Genomic DNA, 18,223 nt, shown 5'->3' on the forward strand with positions numbered 1-18,223 from the left:
AGAAGAAACTCCAGTAAATGAACTTACGTCTCTGTTCCTCATTGTTTCCTGTTGTCTATATTTTGGCCACCAGATGGTGCCCTGTCTATGTCAGTAACATGAACACAGGCAAGTGGAGCAGGTGTGAAAACAGCTATTGGCAAATATAGAAAATAAATACAGTTAAATGTTTCCATCAAAGAGTCGCAATTTAAAAATACTTGGCCAATTCTTTCCTCAGTTTAGAATTGTGTAAATTGAGTATATGGACATTTTTAGAAGAACTGATCTCTTGTCTGACAGATGAAGTGTCAGATTCCATACAGAGGGGATTTTGTGATGATAACAAGCACAATTTTCCGAACTTATTTACAGACGAATTTTTTGTCTTCAATATAGTTTCGATATAAAAATCCAATATGGCAAAATTTTAAATGTGACAGAAATGATGATGATTACTTAACTGGTGAAAAGAAACATTTTCTTTCTTTCTTTTAAACTAGCACCCTGCCTCAACTTACAAACATGTTGTTTGTAATCTGTCAAAGACTAAATGCAAACAGATGCAAAAATTGGCAAACAAAATGCAATAAATTTAGTAAAACAAGCTACTCCAGCCACTATTTTCTTATATCTCCCTACCTTTAAAACTGTAGTTGTTCAGACAGCAGATTTTTAATCATAATGGAGAAAAAACAGGTAGTCCTGCTCTGAGTCTTGCTCAAAGCTAAATAAATGATATTTTTCTAAAGTAATGACATAAACCAAAAGATTTATGTGTCTAGGTGTACAGGTGTAAACACAGCAACACTTCCGTCCTTGTTAATGAGATATTACAGAGAAAGAGACTGCACCTTAAGGAAATCCACAGACATCTACACAGTTTGTATATTAGAACAATAACAGACGTGCCAAATGGCTTTATAGGTTAAATAAAATATGTCAAATGCAAATAGGAGATGACCAAAGACTTTATTTCTGTTTGGCAGAATTTAACAAACAATCACCGGTAAAACATATACCAAAAGAAAAGTCATGTGATCATATTGGAGCAAGGCTGTGAGATGGAGTTAAGGGCATGGGTTAGTCTATATAAAAAGTTGAAATCATCAGATGCCACAAATCAGACAAAGTAAAGAAAAAGAAAAAAAAAATAGAGGATTTTATACACCTTCCTGCAGGAAATGACTGCTGTGCAAAGCTTTCACCCCCGGCAAGCTTTTCAAGACAAACATTCATCAGGAGAGCTGCTCTGTCTACAAACTGTTAGCTGTTAGAAAATATTCCAGAATAATCTCTTAGCAGCTTTGTGATATAAACATGAATGTACAAACTACTGTTAGTGGATTACCCGTGATATATATAAAAAACATATTTACAAAGTAACCTTTGAAAAGAATTTTTTTTACTCAGAATTATAAGGCCTATTTCATGTAAATTAACAATGGGGATTGTATTTTGGGCTCAAAATCTATTATAATGCCTCATTCAATGTATTCCATGGATTATGAATATATTCCTTATACCCTCCATGGCTAAAACCTATTTTAAAACTTTTATAGCACAAAGCTAGCATTTTTCTTAAACAATCATACCTGATCGAAGATTATTGTTTAGCAATTTTCTTTCATGTTGTTTTCTGCCTTCATATAGCTTTTTTAAAATTTAATTTTTTTTATAGCTACACACTGCAATGGTTATGGCTTCAGATTGGACTTGTCATTGTGAGGAGTTACTGATATTTTCATACAGACAGCTAATTATTGTTATTAATTAGTTGATTTTTGAATGATTTTCCAACAGCTTGTTGAAAAATTTAAATAGAATTAACATTTTAATGTGTAAGAGACCTTTATGTACATTAATGTGTTTTCTGTATTTGAAAATAAATGTGTACAGTATATATACAGATGTATATATGTTATTGAATTTATGACGGGTTTAGCTAATGGCAAGTTTTATAAGAAGTGTATTTTTAAGGCATTGAGTCATTATTTAGCTCGTGAAACTTTGAATCATTGCACTGTTATAATGTGCTAGGAGGATGTTCATGATTTATTTTAGAGAATATGATTTGAGATCGGTAAGCTACAAAGGCACATTTCACTTTTAGACTATTAAATGAGAGCCAATTAGAACTACTGTTACTGTTACATGGAGAACTGTGAATGTCATAGAGAGCTATATAGGTTGTGGGGTTTTCATACTTTAGGTGCAAACAATATCAGTTAAAGTATGCTGTTAAGTGTCGGTTGGAGCAAATCAGTTCAGGTAACATAATTGATTTAATAGAGATTATAAATTTAAATAAGTGGTTGTACTCACACAAAAAAACAAGTGTTGGACACTTTGTGTAGGAAATTGTAGGAAAATCCATTGTCCTTAAATATATCTGTTTCTTTACATGTCTGAGTACACAGTGTAAAAGAATATAAGAAATAAGATATATAAAAGATGTTGCTGTAGAAACTTTTGTCACTGTAGATACGCGTGTTGTTCTGACAGTGTTTATGTGAATGTAATGGTCGTTCATGTGACTTTAATCAGTACTTTCTAATGAGGATGAACGACGAGGTAAGGGTCCTCACAAATAAAGAAATGCAAACCCTTGTGTGTGTTCTCAGTTATTCTCAGTGAAGTCTTTGCAAATGCCTCGGACCACTAGTGGGACAAACTCAGAAAGGCCGCTGAACTCTCTGGTGAAGAAAGTGTGGCTGTCCTTTGGCTCTGATGACATCGCTTTGAGATCATCCAGGGGTGCCCACGCCACGCCCACTGAGAAGATGGTAATGCCTGGTTGGGAAGGAGAAACAGGAGAAAAAGTGAGATGTCATCTGCATAGCAGTGAAAATGAATGCTAAGCCTTCTAATGATACTGCCTACAGGAAGCAATGTAAACAGAACTGGTCCTAGCAATGAACCCTGTGGAACTCCATAATTAACCTTAGTGTGTGAACAGGACTCTCCATTTACATGAACAAATTGCAATCTATGCAGATATGATACAAACCACTGCAGTGCAGTACCTGTAATACCTACAGCATGCTCTAATTGTTCTACAATATTATGGTCAACAGTATTAAATGCTGCTAGACCTCACTAGCAGGACAAGCACAGAGATGAGTCCACTGTCAGAGGCCATAACAAGATCATTTGTAACCTTCACTAAAGCTGTTTCTGTGCTGTAATGAACCTGACTGAAACTCTTCAAATTAAGCCATTCCTCTGTAGATGACCTGTTAGCTGTTTGACAACTACTCTTTCAAGGATTTGTGAGATAAGGGGAAGGTTGGAGATTGGCCTATAAGCTAAGCTGGGTCAAGAGATGGCTTTATAAGTAGCTGTTTAACTACTGCCAGCTTGAAGAGCTATGGTAGCCAATTATTGAGACAGGTTGATCATATTTAAGATTGAAGCATTTTTTAATGGTAGGAGTTCTTTGAGCAGTCTTGTAGGAATCTAAAAGATGATGGTTCGGATGACGTAATTACTGAAGTTAACTCAGAAAGATCAATTGGAGAAAAAGACTAAATAAATATCAGTGGTACTGAAAGTAGCTGTATATAATGTTACATCTGCGAGATGACGAGGAGTACATTTTTCTCTAATGGCTAAAATTGTACTTGTGAAGAAGTTCATGAAGTCATTACTAGTTAACGTTAAAGGGATGGTTGGCTTAACAGAGCTCTGACCTTTTGTCAGCCTGGCTACAGTGCTGAAGAGAAACCTGGGGTTGTTCTTATTTTCTTCAATCAGTGATGAATAGTAAGATGTTCTAGCTTTAAGGAGGACTTTCTTATAAAGCAACAAACTATTTCTCCAGGCTAAATGATGATCCTCTAAATTTGTGACACGCCATTTCCTCTCCAGCTTACGAGCCATCTGCTTTAGGCTACATGTTTGAGAATTATACCACGGAGTCAAGTACTTCTGATTTGAGGCTCTATTTTTCACAGACTTCAGTATCCAGTGTCATACATAGTGAGGAGGTAAAATTATTAACAAGATAACCGACCTCTGTGGGAGTAGCGTTCGGGTAGCTGCTCTGCTCTGTGTTGGTACAGGGCATTAAAGATGATAACAGTGGGTGGATCATATTCTTAAACTCAGTTACAGCACATTCAGTTTGGACTTTTTGAATACAAAACATGTCAGTGAAATGTTTGTGAAACAACACTACAAACACTGACTCTGTTTCCAGTGAAACAGAGTCACTGACCCTGCATGGAACGTGTTCCACTGAACTTGTTCTGGAACGGGGCTGGGTCGGGGCAGAGCAGCCAGGGGGAGAGGTTGTCAAGCCAGCCGTTTCTTTTTCATTTTGATTGCAGCAGCAGGGGGAGGAGCAACTTGAGGTCTGGCCTGGGGAGACTGCTAGTCCATGGATTCTTTGGACCCCCTACAGTCTGGCCGGCTGCCTGCACTTTAGGGAGCCTTAAAGGCAAGGACCTTTGAGGATATACTGCCTTCTAGTTTCAATCTCACTCTAGCTCAGCTTGGTAAGCTATAGAAGAGACACTGAATGCTCTTGCTGACAGAGACCTTGTAGCACTTATCAGTAAAGCTGGAATAGAAGTGGTCTTCCTTGAAAGGGAACAAAGATCATAATGACGGAGAAGTCTTCAGGTGAAGATAGCTTACTCCCAAGAGATGCACTTGGGCATGTAGCAAAGGCCATGGGACTCCATTCCTTAGCAGTCCAACAGGGATCTTCCTGTCCAGTATCCAGCGTATCCAGAGTAGTTAAAATAGTAACGATGTTGTTACAGTTACAGTTACAGTTGTTACAGTTGTTACAGTTACAGATGTTACAGTAGTAACATCAAATAGCTTTCATTTATTGTTTTCACACATACCTTGCTTATGTGCAGCCATTGCTGGGCCTCTGACGTCATCGTATGATTGGCCATCTGTCACCACTATGAGAAAATTGCGACCCGGTCCTGTTCGTCTGCCATAAACAACAAATACAGTGTAACTTCTAATACAGTTAAAAAAAAAAACCTGCAGAATGTAAACACAGTTTTCAGAAATTTGATTTGAGTATTTCCATTTTTGAGTATTTTAGATCGAACCTTAAGAGCACCTGACATCTGTCTCTTGTTGTGGTACAAATGTTAGCGTTATTTTCATAAAATTACATTTTCTAAAGACAAAGATTAACACTTTTTTATCATTAATTATCTCATTAAGTATTGCAAGGCCCTGCAGTTTCAATAAAATAATGAATAAAATAATTTTTTAAGGCTAAACTTGCCAACACTGCAGGTGTGGAGAGCTTTGCTTAGAAAGGAAACAGCGCCACTGTTACCTGAACAGGTTCTGAGTGGTGTAGCTTATGGCTGAACCGGTCGATGTTCCTCCACTCATGTAGGAGATCCTTCTCAGAGCATTGATGGCATCGTCCTTGTTTGAGTAGTCAGACAGGCCAAACTCTAACCTCTGTTCATAGGTGAACTGCACTGCACCTACAACACCAATACAGCCAGTCAGCCAACCAGCATTAATAACGTATAAGATAATCAGTGGTTTGCATGTTGTGAAGCTGACCAATGTGAGCTCCCACATCTGAGATTTCAAAGCTTCTTGCAATTCCTGCTAGGAATTCCAGGACAAGTTGGAAATTCCCATCCCCAACGCTAGATGAACCATCGATGAGAAAGCCGATGTTCACAGAATTGTAACAGGTTTTACCTAAAAAATACATTTTATGTCAATGTCACAGCAGAGCCACATCCATCTAAATAATCAAATGTAAATATTATGAATTCATTAATTTTGTTTCTGTAATAAACAAAATGACTTAAAAAGCTATACTGTTAATGGTGAAACCACAGCTGTAAAGAGATGATGCTGAAGAGACTGAAAGTATTTTCATGTGATAGTTGCATGTCCAAAAGATATTTTATAGTGTAGCAATTCTTTCAAAACTTTTTTTCCAAGCAGAAAACAATATTATTTCATTTTTCTTGGTCAAATCTGATATTACAAAATTAAAGAATTATTGGTATTGTTTTTAATGCAAAGGTAGAACTGTTAATACCTTAATATTTGATTATCAAATGTAATGTGATGGCCATGACCTGTGTGTTTTCAAAGGTATCTCCTGACAGCTGCATTACAGTAGTTGATGAAGGTGTGTCTTACTACAGAGCAGGCCGTCTAGTGAACAGAGTCTCTGAATGAGAGGTCTGATGTGTTTGGTAGTGCTGAACCAGCTGGGGATTGGATAACTGAAGAAACCGTTGTCTTTACACACAGCCTGCAGGAGGACAGGTAGAAATTCTGTCATTAATACAAAACATGTTTACTGTGATTTGATGAATGCCTCTTGGGTTTGACTAAAATAATAAAATAATAATTCAAGTTTCTACTTTTATGCTGCACATAACCACTCTCAATAACCGCATGCATATGCTACATTTTTTTTTTGTTGTTGTTGTTTTTTTGTTGTCCAGCTGAGCATGGATGGACAGATTGTGCTTTTTGGAAAATTTTCAGCTAAGGCAGTTCTGTTTCAGACTTCTAGGACCTGTATCAGGTCCTTTTTGTTTTCTGGAGTCATAGACACAATACTGAACACCAACATGTTCAAGCAGAGTTGAATTCTTTGTCTGAAAACAGGATCTGTCTGAAAACTGCTGTTTGTTTAGGGTCAACATTACACAAGGTTTATATGCGATTTTGTGTTGTTTAAAGGGAACTAAAAATCCAACTCTGCAACTGTGGACACTATTAAACACTGTTTAAAATAATCCTTATTTATCTTAAACCAGGGCAGATTTCCTGTCTAAAACACAGCATTTTAACTTCCTTTCCCTGGCCTTAATACAAAGTCTTACTGGACTTTTGCAAGCAGAAGTTTTTGAACAGCAGATGGGCTCACATCTTTGTGTCTGAGATGTCCATATTAAATATATCCTCTCTTTTGACAACAAGCATCTTCTGCACATTTACTGACCTCATTATCTTAAATTTTGGCTATTTTTAATAGCCATGCATCACTGTTTTTATATGAAAGAAAAAAAGGAGCAGCATAATGTATCCATTTTAAGTTTAAACTAAACAAGAAGGGACAATTCAGTCTAAAGTATATTTCATGTTAGAGTGTCACTCCTTATTAATGAAACATATGAACATTTATCTAACATTTAGGCAATTCAAATAACATGTGAACCTTCTTCATGAAGTCTTTGTCTCGAACCATGCTGAGCTCCTCAGGCGCTGGTTTGGCGACAGACACCAGAAAAACATTGATCCCACTCTCTCTGGCCAACATGGCCGCCTGGTCCAGGTCATCAGATGGCCAGCCATCAATTAACACCATCATCACCCGGGGGTGACCCCTTCTCCCCCCATTCTCCTGAGAGAAAAAGGTCTCTGCTGTATGCATGATGGCTTTACCTAGGAAGACCAACAACACGATAAATATTTTTACATTACCTGTTTTTTTTTTTTGTTTTGTGTTTTTGTCCCGTTTGGATCTTTAGCCATCAGAATTGTTGTCTTAAGGCCAAGAAAGATGCCAAGCGGATTTATTTTACCAAGTGGATCATCATGGCCTTGCCATATTGGTCCATTTGATTGACCTTTATTATAATTATGTATTTATTTTATTTTATTTTCGGTTGCTACAAACAGGACAGACATGACTGGGTGATAGGACAGGGAGAAAGAATGAAAGAAAGAGAGGGAGAGAAAGAAAAACAGAGGGGAGAAGAGACGGTGAGAAAGGGGGGAAGAAAGAAAAAGAAACAAAACACCTGGATCACCTGTTTTTTTTTTGTCTAACTGATGAAAGGAATGCAGGCAGGGTGGGGAAGAGTGTCAGTGGCAACTACTGACAGAAGGATAGCAGCAAGCGTGATAGGGATGGTAGTGAGAGAGAGGTAGTGATATGATGACCAGTTTGGATTATTGTAGGGTCTACCTTACAATATAAAGCACCTTGAGGCAACTGTTGTTGTGATTTTGCACTATATAAATCAGATTGAATTGAACTTTGTCAGGTAGTGGGTTAGATTTCCTCCACAAAATGTGGGAGACTGATGTCATACAGACATTAATGCTGTTAAAGGTGATCCTACAGCCTACTGAATCATCACATGTACTTACTCTTTTCACCTCATTTGATCATAAATGAGGAAATTTTGTCTGATTGTCACCTTTTCAAAGAGCTATGGGCTACAGGATGTGTATTTTTTAACTTTTCAATTTATAATTCAGGTTAATCAAGATATGTGTAAGTGTGTGTTACCTGTATTCGAGTCTCCTCCTAGGTAGGCCAGCTCCTTAATAGCAAACAACAGCTCTTTAGGTTGAGTGTAGTTAGTCAGTAGGAACTCTGTCCTGGGAGAGTCACTGCAGGCACATATGAAGACAAATGTTTAGTGTATATGTATATATCTGCATTTTTGATGTAATAATTCTTATCTAGCCCTTAAACCTAACTTTAATCTAAACTTTAAAAAGCATAAACCCGAGTTCACTCATAAGGGAGGTAAAAGGAATTTTATGTGGCATAGTATAACACACCATTGGATACTCTATTAAATACCCGATTTCCTTTCAGAATTGTGACACAGGTTCAGCAGTCTTCAATAGATTGTTGAAGCTGTGAGTGATGGACGTTTTCCTCACAGAGTTTGATCAATACTGAAATGATACAATTGATCATCAGTTGTTGGAGATTTGTCAACAGAACATCTATGAATGAAATGTCCTCTTTTCCATTTTTATTTGGAAATAAAATAAAAATGGCTGACAAGTTGCCTTTATTTTTTTACATTTATTTACTCACCTCTATCCCAAAATACCACAATTCTCAAGACTTGTTAGTATAAATGACATTGTTGGGTGGTTTAAGGCTGAGGTAAAAAGAAAGAAATAAAGATTTTTCTGAAGTGACTCTGTGTGGTGTGCCCGACCTGGCCTGTATTAAACCAATATGAGGTCCTATTGGTCCGACTCTTAGCATAGCCGCCAGTTTGGCAATAAAGTTCTTCTGCAGGTTAAACCTCCGCTGCCCAATATTGCTGCTGCTGTCAATCACCATCGCAATGTCCATCTGACAATCTGCCCACACAAAAAAGTAAAGATGTTGATCCAGAGATTAACAACATTGATTATTTTTATGTTCAGTGTTACTATAGATAATAATTATTATTGCAGTTTTTGCTTATATAACTTTCATTAAATTTTATTTGACCTCTGACTACACTCGTGTTTTGGACTTTTTCCATCCGATATAATTAAATATAATAAATAAGAACTTTTAGTGTATATGCTAAGATATAAATGGGTGCTGGAAGATAGTTCTGTTAAGTATAAAACAGGACTAATGCTTGCACTCTTCAGTTTTGATGTATTAGTTAAAACTGAGGTTATTGTACTCGGCCCTGAAAATCTTAGAAATATGGTATCTAACCACATAGTGAGTGGTTAGATACTTACTCTGGATGGCATTACCTTGGCCTCCAGTAATGCTGTGAGGAACCTTGGAGTCATTTTTGACCAGGACATGTCAAAAATGTCCTGGTCCAGTGCACATATTAAACAAATATGTAAGACTGCTTTCTTCCATTTGTGCAACATCTCTAAAATTAGAAATATCCTGTCTCAGAGTGACGCTGAAAAACTAGTTCATGCATTTATTACTTCCAGGCTGGACGACTGTAATTCATTATTATCAGGATGTCCAAAAAACTCCCTGAAAAGCCTTCAGTTAATCCAAAATGCTGCAGCAAGAGTCCTGACAGGGACTAGAAAGAGAGAGCAGATTTCTCCTGTTTTGGCTTCCCTTCATTGGCTTCCTGTTAAATCCAGAATTCAAAATCCTGCTCCTCACATACAAGGTCTTAAATAATCAGGCCCCATCTTATCTTAATGACCTTGTAGTACCATATCACCCTATTAGAGCACTTCACTCTCACACTGCAGGCCTACTTGTTGTTCCTAGAGTATTTAAAAGTAGAATGGGAGGCAGAGCCTTCAGTTTTCAGGCCCCTCTTCTGTGGAACCAGCTTCCAGTTTGGATTCGGGAGACAGACACTATCTCTACTTTCAAGATTAGGCTTAAAACTTTCCTTTTTGCTAAAGCATATAGTTAGGGCTGGACCAGGTGACCCTGAATCCTCCCTTAGTTATGCTGCAATAGACATAGGCTGCCGGGGGATTCCCATGATGCATTGAGTTTTTCCTTTCCAGCCACCTTTCTCACTCACTATGTGTTAATTAATCTCTGTCTCTCTTCCACAGCATGTCTTTTATCCTGTCTTCCTTCTCTCTCCCCAAATGGTCGCAGCAGATGGCCCCGCCCCTCCCTGAGCCTGGTTCTGCCAGAGGAATCTTCCTGTTAAAAAGGGAGTTTTTCCTTCCCACTGTCGCCAAAGTGCTTGCTCATAGGGGTTCCTATGATTGTTGGGTCTTTCTCTGTATCTTTTATTGTATGATCTACTGTACAATATAAAGCGCCTTGAGGCGACTGCTGTTGTGATTTGGCGCTATATAAATAAAATTGAATTGAATTGAATTGCCACAATTATTACAGTCAATTAAAAAGTGCATGTGATACTTATATATGCAGATGACTAAACTCTATTTAACCACCTTCTACAGTCATTGTTCTACAGTTACTGTCTTGTACCCATTTCTGGCTCACTTTAAAAAAAAAGTAATGCATAATAAACTCTGATGTAAACAAAAACCATAAAAAATAATAACTTAATTTAAGTTTTAATCTGTAAGCTTAAGCTTGGGATCAGATGGCAGGGGACAGGTCTAGTGTGCTCAAATGTGTAATGAAGGTGTGCTGGGAGCATCTAGCAGAAGCCCCAGTCTGTGAAATATTAGGTCTTTAGCTATTGCTGCGAACGCAAGTGTGGTTCTTTTTTACCAGACTGTTGATTTGGCCACTCCTTAAGTTCTTATTTAATTATGTCTCCCTGACCTGTATCAACATCTGTTTGAACCTTTTGTTGAGTGATTTTAAACAGCTACCAAACTGATATTCTATACTTGGAAACAAATCCTGAATAGAATAGAATAAAATAGAATAGAATAGAATGCCTTTATTGTCACTATACAGATGAACTGTATAACCAATGATATATACAATGTACCTTTATTCCCACCTGCCAGGGCTTTTTTCACTGATGGCTTCTTCAGCAGTTTCTTTACTGCAACACACACATTTGTACATCTTTGTAAACAGTCATTGATACAATGCATTCCTTAGCGCTTCACCCATCCTTACACTACTATAACTAAAAACTAAAACTTCTAAGGGCTTGGCACTCATATACACACTCAAATACACAAACACATAAAGGTCAACTGAGGTAACACAGTATTTATGGTCGAAGCATCAAACTCCTGTTGAGTAATCCATATCCAGTGTTCTATTGTGTTTATGCCTTTATATTTTCAGAATATCTCCTGTCTGAGTCACCCCTATTGCTTAAATAGGAATGGGAAGGGACTGTCATAATAAATTATGGACAGTACACATTCAAAGAGCATTTTCTGAGTAACTTGTACTTTGTATAAATTCCCTAACTTTGGCACTCTAGGTACTCTCTCATTAAAAAAGTATGATGTGGAACAAAGTCTGACTTGTGGAACAGGTTAATTATATTTTGTAATAAGACATTTACTTGGCAGAAAAAAAGTTAATCCTGCCAAACAGGTAATTATCTCAACCATCAAGTTATACTCACATGATCTGTATTCTGATCTGCTGGAAAAAGAGCAAAAGAGAATAACAGGTCATAATGAAAGTTATGGCCCGAAAGTGGTCAGTACAGTATACAGAAGCATCTGTGCCGAGTATGGCCTGGAAGCCTCGAGGTCAAAATGGTGATGGCTAACCAACCGGACATAGTAGTGGTGGACAAGCAGCCGTAGTGATAGATATAGCGATATTGAGTGACAGCAACATCAGGAAGAAGGAACACGAAAAGCTGGAGAAGTACCAAGGGCTCAGAGAAGAGCTCCAGAAGATGGGGAAGGTGAAGGTAACAGTGATCCCAGTAGTAAGCACTCAGTGCAGTGACCCCCAAGCTAGGCAAGTGGCTCCAGCAGATCCCACGAACAACAACCGAGATCCCCGTCCAGAAGAGCGAAGTCCTAGGAGCAGCCAAGATACTGCGCAAGACCCTCAAGCTCCCAGGCCTCTGGTAGAGGACCTGAGCCTGAGGACTGCCCACAGGGCGAGAGGGGATTTTTTAAAAATATATTTATATGTGTGTATATGTGTGATGCCGTCCTTTTACTTCTGTATGAGCTTCTCTTTTAATTTTGCCTTTGACTTAAGCTCAGTGCAAATAAAGAAGCCACTTTTGGCTGTCCCCTTGTCACAGTGGGTTGCTCTACTTATTTGATTTGGCAGAGTTTTACGCCGGATGTCCTTCCTGACACAACCCCAACGGAGATTTTTGTCTCAAGCTGGAAACCGGTGATCCTTCACTTGCCAAACAAATCTGTTAACCACTAATACTAATGAAAATAAAAATCTGACAAAAGAAAGTCAAAGACATAACAAGATGAATTACCAAAAGGAAACAGTTAATTAGAAAAAGTGCTCAGATCAGGGTGGTGTCATGACACTAGGAAAGCACAGACAGAACAAGAACAAATATATATTCCTAATATAAAGGTGTGTATCATTTACCTGGTCGCGCAGCTGCAGGAAGAGCTGTGGTGCTGGTCTCGCTGATCAGCTCCTGTGGAACATTAATGGGCTCTAAAACACACAGAAGGTATGATAATTAGTGGAGAAGACAGATATGGATCATTCACATCTGCAGTCAAATGATGATATTAATCAATTAAAAATTGTGTTTTTGTTTTGTCTAATCCCTGCTAATTTGCAGTTTATAAAATAAAATTATTTTTTCTGTTGTATAATTACAGGTAAAGCTTTCCAGTACTATATAAGTTTAAACAATCTCCAGATAACTATATATTAAAATAATGTATATATCATTCTGAAATCACAATTCTAGGTACTTTAAGCATATCTCGCAATAATAAATAATAAATAATAATAAATAATAATAAATATTAACATTATTAGGTTATTCATATTGGATTATTACTTAATTAAAAACAATTCACCAAAGTGGCTCCACCTACTGGTGAGGCTGAAGGAGGCGGTCCAGTGAGACAGGGCCTGTGAGTGTATACCGTGGGCATATGAGCTGATGTAGTTGTGCCGTCCCTGCAGCCTATGAACCCTAACAGGGCCCCCAGCTGGGCCCAGGATACCTCTGTATGAAATGACAAAATAAAAGTATTATTATCACAGTGGAAAAAGATCATCATTAACAGTTATGAGAGTTGCTACTCGTGAAGTCAATTACAAATGCAGCTTGAACTAGTGCATCTGGACCGAGACCTTGTTAAAAAAAAAATTTGTGTCTAAAAACACACACGTGCGCAGGAAGTTCTTTTCATAGTAAAATAAATAACTAAAAAAAACCTTTATGGGACAAGGAGAAGACACAGCTGTGAAGGAGAAAAAAAGATAAGAATAAGCATAATTTTTCTTCTCAGTAGGCCACCGAGGCCCTCTGCAGAGGAATGAGGAGGTCACTCAGGGCTGAGAACTTAATCCTCCTTTCATGCACATTCCTTCATGGTGTTGGTGTTTTGTTAAGGTTCAGCAGGCAGCCGGACTCACACTACTCCCTATTATGTCACATCTTGGCAGCGGAACACAGAGTCTAATCCACATGTTTGAAAAAACAATTCTCACTCCAACGGCACCGCTGTGACGAGGTGTTCATGCTCTGAAAAGGCTGCTAAGAGTATCATATACAGGGAACTAAAAACAATGGCAAGAAGCAGTGGAAGTAACAAGGAAGTAATCAGTGAACCACAAAGCAAAATAACCAAATAGAGCTCCACCACCAAAAAAAAGTTGCATTAAACTAAAAAATAAATAAATAAATATAAAAAAATACAAAAAAAAAAATGACTGAAGACCCTGAATAAGAAGGAGAGCGTCTAATCATTAAAAATGTAATAAAAGCAAAGAAAAATTAAACTGAAGGAACTTTAACACAATATTGAAAAAGCCTAGGTTAAATTTTAAAAAAAAACTTTAATTGAAAATATACACACAAAACAATACAATATACTAAATGAAAAAATGAATGAAAATTAAAAATGAACCGACAATACAAAATAGAATCAACTATGAGAAAAAACTGATTTTAAATAAATACATGAATAAAAGTTAAAAAAAGAAAAGAAAAAAAGAAAAACTAGTAACAAAAACCCTCCAAACAAAATATGGAAATGAAAATCAGAAGATAAGAAGGATTTACTTTGTTTTCTATTTTTGTTTTTTTTTTTTCCATTTCCATTTTGCTTATTTTTCTGTCGGTCCTTTCAGCCAACCACGTCACGGTCCTCTAAATATTACCATGGTTTAATTGTGTAGCTTTAAAATCAAGCAAGTGTACAACATTATGTTTTAGTGTTTTCAGTGATAGACTGAAATATCACAGTTAATATTTACTATAATATGTAATTAAAACATATTTTGGTACAGCTGATATGAAAGGAAAGCTGTACCTGTGGACTGCAGCTCCACAGATGGATGAGACAGCAGCATAGACTCCTGTCCCAAACACAGACATCCTCCACTGTGTGCACTGTGGTGGACATAAAACCACCACGGTGTCCTGGGTCAGGTCTGCTCCACGTGTTGTACAGGTCACTGGATAGGGCACTGAGTGGAAAACAGAAGATGTCCAGTCAAAATACTCCATTAAAATCCTTGATCTAGGTAGTAGGTTTCATCTTCATTAAATAGAGTAAGCTAGTTTAGTCCAGAGGCAAGACCAAGCATTTTTAAAAACAGACAGAAACATAAAAAAAGACAAACGACAGAATACAACTAAACAGATTTCTTTTACTATTAATATATATTATTAATTTCATTATAAAATAATTTTCTAAAAAGATAAAAGGGGGAAGGAACATTTATAAAGTGTAAAAGTATAAACATATATCAAATGTAAATGTTAATAATAATAACAACAACAAAAAAGTAAAATATGTAAAATGCTAATAAAAACAGAAAATAGCTATGGCTATTGGTGATTTTACTACAATTGTGTTTTTTTTTGTTGGTTACTTTTTGCAGCAATTACACAAATAGACACGTATTTATATATGTGTGTGTACTTTACATTTTCTACAGTGTATGATTCTAAGGAACAAACGTGACCAGAGAACTAAGTGGATCTATCTGCTGTCAGGCAATCAGGTATTTTTCAGGACTCACCACTAACTTCTGAGCCAAGTACTGAGGAGAGCAGGAACAAAAGGCCTGATGGGGAAAAAACAGATCACACAAAGTTGTCATCATATGAAAGAAAGGAAGAAAAGAAAAAAGCAAAAAAAAAGGAAAAAAAAGAACAGAAGTTACCTGTCAGAGGCAGCACAGACAGCTGAGGCATTTCTGCAACAAGCTCGGTATACTGAAAAACAGATATTACATATAGTTACTCTAATAATAATGAGTATTATTTTTAAATCGTATTTTTTTTAAACGAGTTTACCCAGCCTCCTCTGGCTCATCCAGCCAAAAACAAACCATCACCTATATTTCATAAAGCAAATAGGCAAGAGCTTTCCATTGGTGTGGAGGTCTAAGTTCAGCCACATTATCTACCCCCCAAAATGAGGCCAGCTGACTACTTGAACAAAATGAATGACTAGGTTTTCATTTCCTTTCCTTGCATTCCTCATTCCCCGAATTCCAAAAGAATATTCCAAGAGAAAGACACCAGGATTCACCAGGGTTAAATTGTGAAAGAGTGATTCTAAGAGCATGAGACATTATTTTCAAACACGGACTGGCCACCACGGAGACTCTTTGGGATGCACTGGAGTGGTCAGACTCTCCCATCATTAGTATGAGATGATAAAAAACCAATGCAGCTCTGGATGGAAATAAACATTGACACAGCTGAAATGATAAAATTCAGCTCATCGACATGATCCTACTGCAAATGCGTGCCATAATCAAAGCTAAAGGTGCTCCAACAACGTATTTTATTTTGGCCAATAAACCAGTCCACAAGCTAATTATGGATTAGTAAGAAATCTAGAAATGTAGTTATGTGTGAACCACACATCACGTAAGTGAGATTAGAAAACAATGTCATCACATCACTAAAGAAGAAGAGGCAGTAAATGGTTAAATGTCAAGTCCACAGCTATCTCAGGAAATCGTTTAAAATTTGTTTGTGACCGAATCCACCAATGACACAACAGCCAGTAACCAGTAGTGGTTTGTAAGCTCCATATATTCCTATATACAAGGACTAATCAGAAGCCAGAAAGCAAGCCAGTACCAATCCCTAAGCTTGGCAGGTTAAACAGTCGATAAATACATTAAAAAAAGATGGAAAAAAAAAGAGATAAGCAGTTAGTAGAGGGTGTAATAAACATACAGCAAGTAAATAAAGTTATTGGTTAATCACTGAATGGATGTAAATCACCCAGCCTGTTAGTCATTTCTAAAGAAAGATCTCTGTGCAGAATCAGCAGGAATTTCAGTCTTACGAACTGTTTCTTCAGCAGACGTCTCTGAGGAAAACTGTTCAGACTGTTCACACGTTATTCCCTGGAAGGAGCAGCAGGCGGTAAAATGACAATGCTGAGCTGGTGTCGATCGCCTGGCGAGAGAGAGGTAGCCCTTTAAATAAGCGTTCTCTCTCACAACACACACACACATTCATACACACCTTACTGTGGTGACTTCAGAGGGGGAGGGAGGAGGGGCCTCAGTGACAGGTCAACCTGAGATGGAGCAGAGGAGTGAACTGCAGAAAAACCTTGAGATAACTGTTGTGCTTTAGTGCTATATAAATACAATTTATATAGCACTAGATATTTTTGTACAATAACCTGAGTGGGTTTAATAAAGACATGCCTTAAAAGCCCATGAGGTACACTGAAAGGATTAAAAATGTGGTGCTTCTAATTTGTATTTTTTATGCTGCTTCCAGTATATTTGGAGCCCTAAATTATTGAAAGTGCAATAGCTAGCTACATCACAGCAGCTTCAGGACGGAAAACCACATTTAAGCTTTGTTATAAACAGAGGCGCCACCAAAGGGGGGCCAGGGAGGCACTGATCATCCCCTAAATTTGCTGGCTCCCCCAGTGGCCACCCCTGGTAAGACTGTCATATGTTGGTAATAATTCTAATAAACATGTGCACGAGAGAGGAAAACACACTACAGTGAGTTGAAACCCTGACTTGTTATTTATTCCTGCTTAAAACAGATTATTAAGGATTTCAAAATCTTATTTGGTTTTCATATTTATTTATATTTTCAGTGATATCAAATTTAATAGCAGATAATTAAATAGGTATATTTAATTCTTTTCGCTCTCTCTTTTTTGCCATATTTTTCAAGTAACCTATATTTGACAACAGCATAATAAATCTGGAAATTGTGTTTTTTTGTGTGTGTTTTAGTGGCTCCCCTATGAAAAAAATTCTGGTAGTGCCACTGATTACAAATTCCACAACCACAATTTTTCCATAACATTTTTTTCCTATCAGCAACTTCAAGTGTAAAAAATATCTAGAAAAAAAATGCAACCCTTTTTTTTTTAAATTTCCGGCGCTGCTCCGAGCTGGCAGCCAGTATCAGCAGCTCCGACCTGACCGAGTCCTTTTTTCTCTTTAATACATGTTTCTTTGTTGTTTTTGTTTTTCTATTGTGGACTGCTGCCCCCCACAATGGAGCTCAGAATTCTATGGACAGTTGTGTTCTTTATTACATTTTTTACGGCGTCTTTGTCCGGCAAGCGCGTGGAGGTCCAACCTCCCATTATTTACAGCAGGGATCAGCTTAATAGCTGATCCCTGCCCTCGGAGCATCCGCTGCCCTGCCTACCGCCGAGCAAGCTAACATCCCCCGCGAGGTGAGGAGGAAGAGACGCGGTACTCGGGCCGGGACCGGCGTCGCAGTAAAGTTAGGAGGTACCGGCCAGTGATTCCATCTATTATTATGGGGAATGTGAGATCTCTCCCCAATAAGTAGACGAACTGGCGGCTCTTACCCAACATCAGGGGAGCAGCCTGATGTGCTTCACAGAGTCGTGGCTAACTACGCTAACTCCGGACTCACACGTAAACATGGATGTTTTTCATCTGATCCGGGCCAACAGAACAGCGGAGAGTGGTAAGAAGAGAGGAGGGGGTCTGGTTGTG

At 37.7% G+C, this 18,223-nt stretch overlaps 1 protein-coding gene across 3 annotated transcripts; it reads right to left on the reverse strand.

The window, feature by feature from the left end:
- Positions 1-867: 867 nt before the first annotated feature.
- Positions 868-16,683, reverse strand: coch (coagulation factor C homolog, cochlin (Limulus polyphemus)). Of its 3 annotated transcripts, none has more exons than XM_086275391.1 (15): positions 16,561-16,683; positions 15,419-15,470; positions 15,275-15,319; positions 14,560-14,716; positions 13,114-13,247; positions 12,650-12,721; positions 11,112-11,156; positions 8,907-9,054; positions 8,237-8,340; positions 7,157-7,383; positions 6,127-6,241; positions 5,530-5,673; positions 5,291-5,447; positions 4,836-4,930; positions 868-2,772 (listed from the first exon to the last, which is right to left on the reverse strand). In XM_086275391.1, exons 2-15 carry the CDS (start codon positions 15,447-15,449, stop codon positions 2,600-2,602), a joined length of 1,647 nt encoding a protein of 548 aa, XP_086131517.1. In that variant the 5' UTR covers positions 15,450-15,470; positions 16,561-16,683; the 3' UTR covers positions 868-2,599. The 3 variants fall into 3 exon arrangements, with proteins under 3 accessions (XP_086131517.1, XP_086131515.1, XP_086131516.1); XM_086275389.1 differs by having other exon boundaries at positions 11,100-11,156; XM_086275390.1 differs by lacking the exon at positions 16,561-16,683 and adding an exon at positions 15,552-15,737 and having other exon boundaries at positions 11,100-11,156.
- Between the last annotated feature and the right edge of the window lie 1,540 nt (positions 16,684-18,223).

The sequence above is a fragment of the Aulonocara sp. 'chitande type north' Nkhata Bay genome, linkage group LG19 (assembly GCF_057382095.1).
Source record: "Aulonocara sp. 'chitande type north' Nkhata Bay isolate Kocher_YH1m ecotype deep benthic linkage group LG19, A_spYH_male_GT1.1, whole genome shotgun sequence".
In the NCBI taxonomy this organism is placed as follows: Eukaryota; Metazoa; Chordata; class Actinopteri; order Cichliformes; family Cichlidae; genus Aulonocara; species Aulonocara sp. 'chitande type north' Nkhata Bay.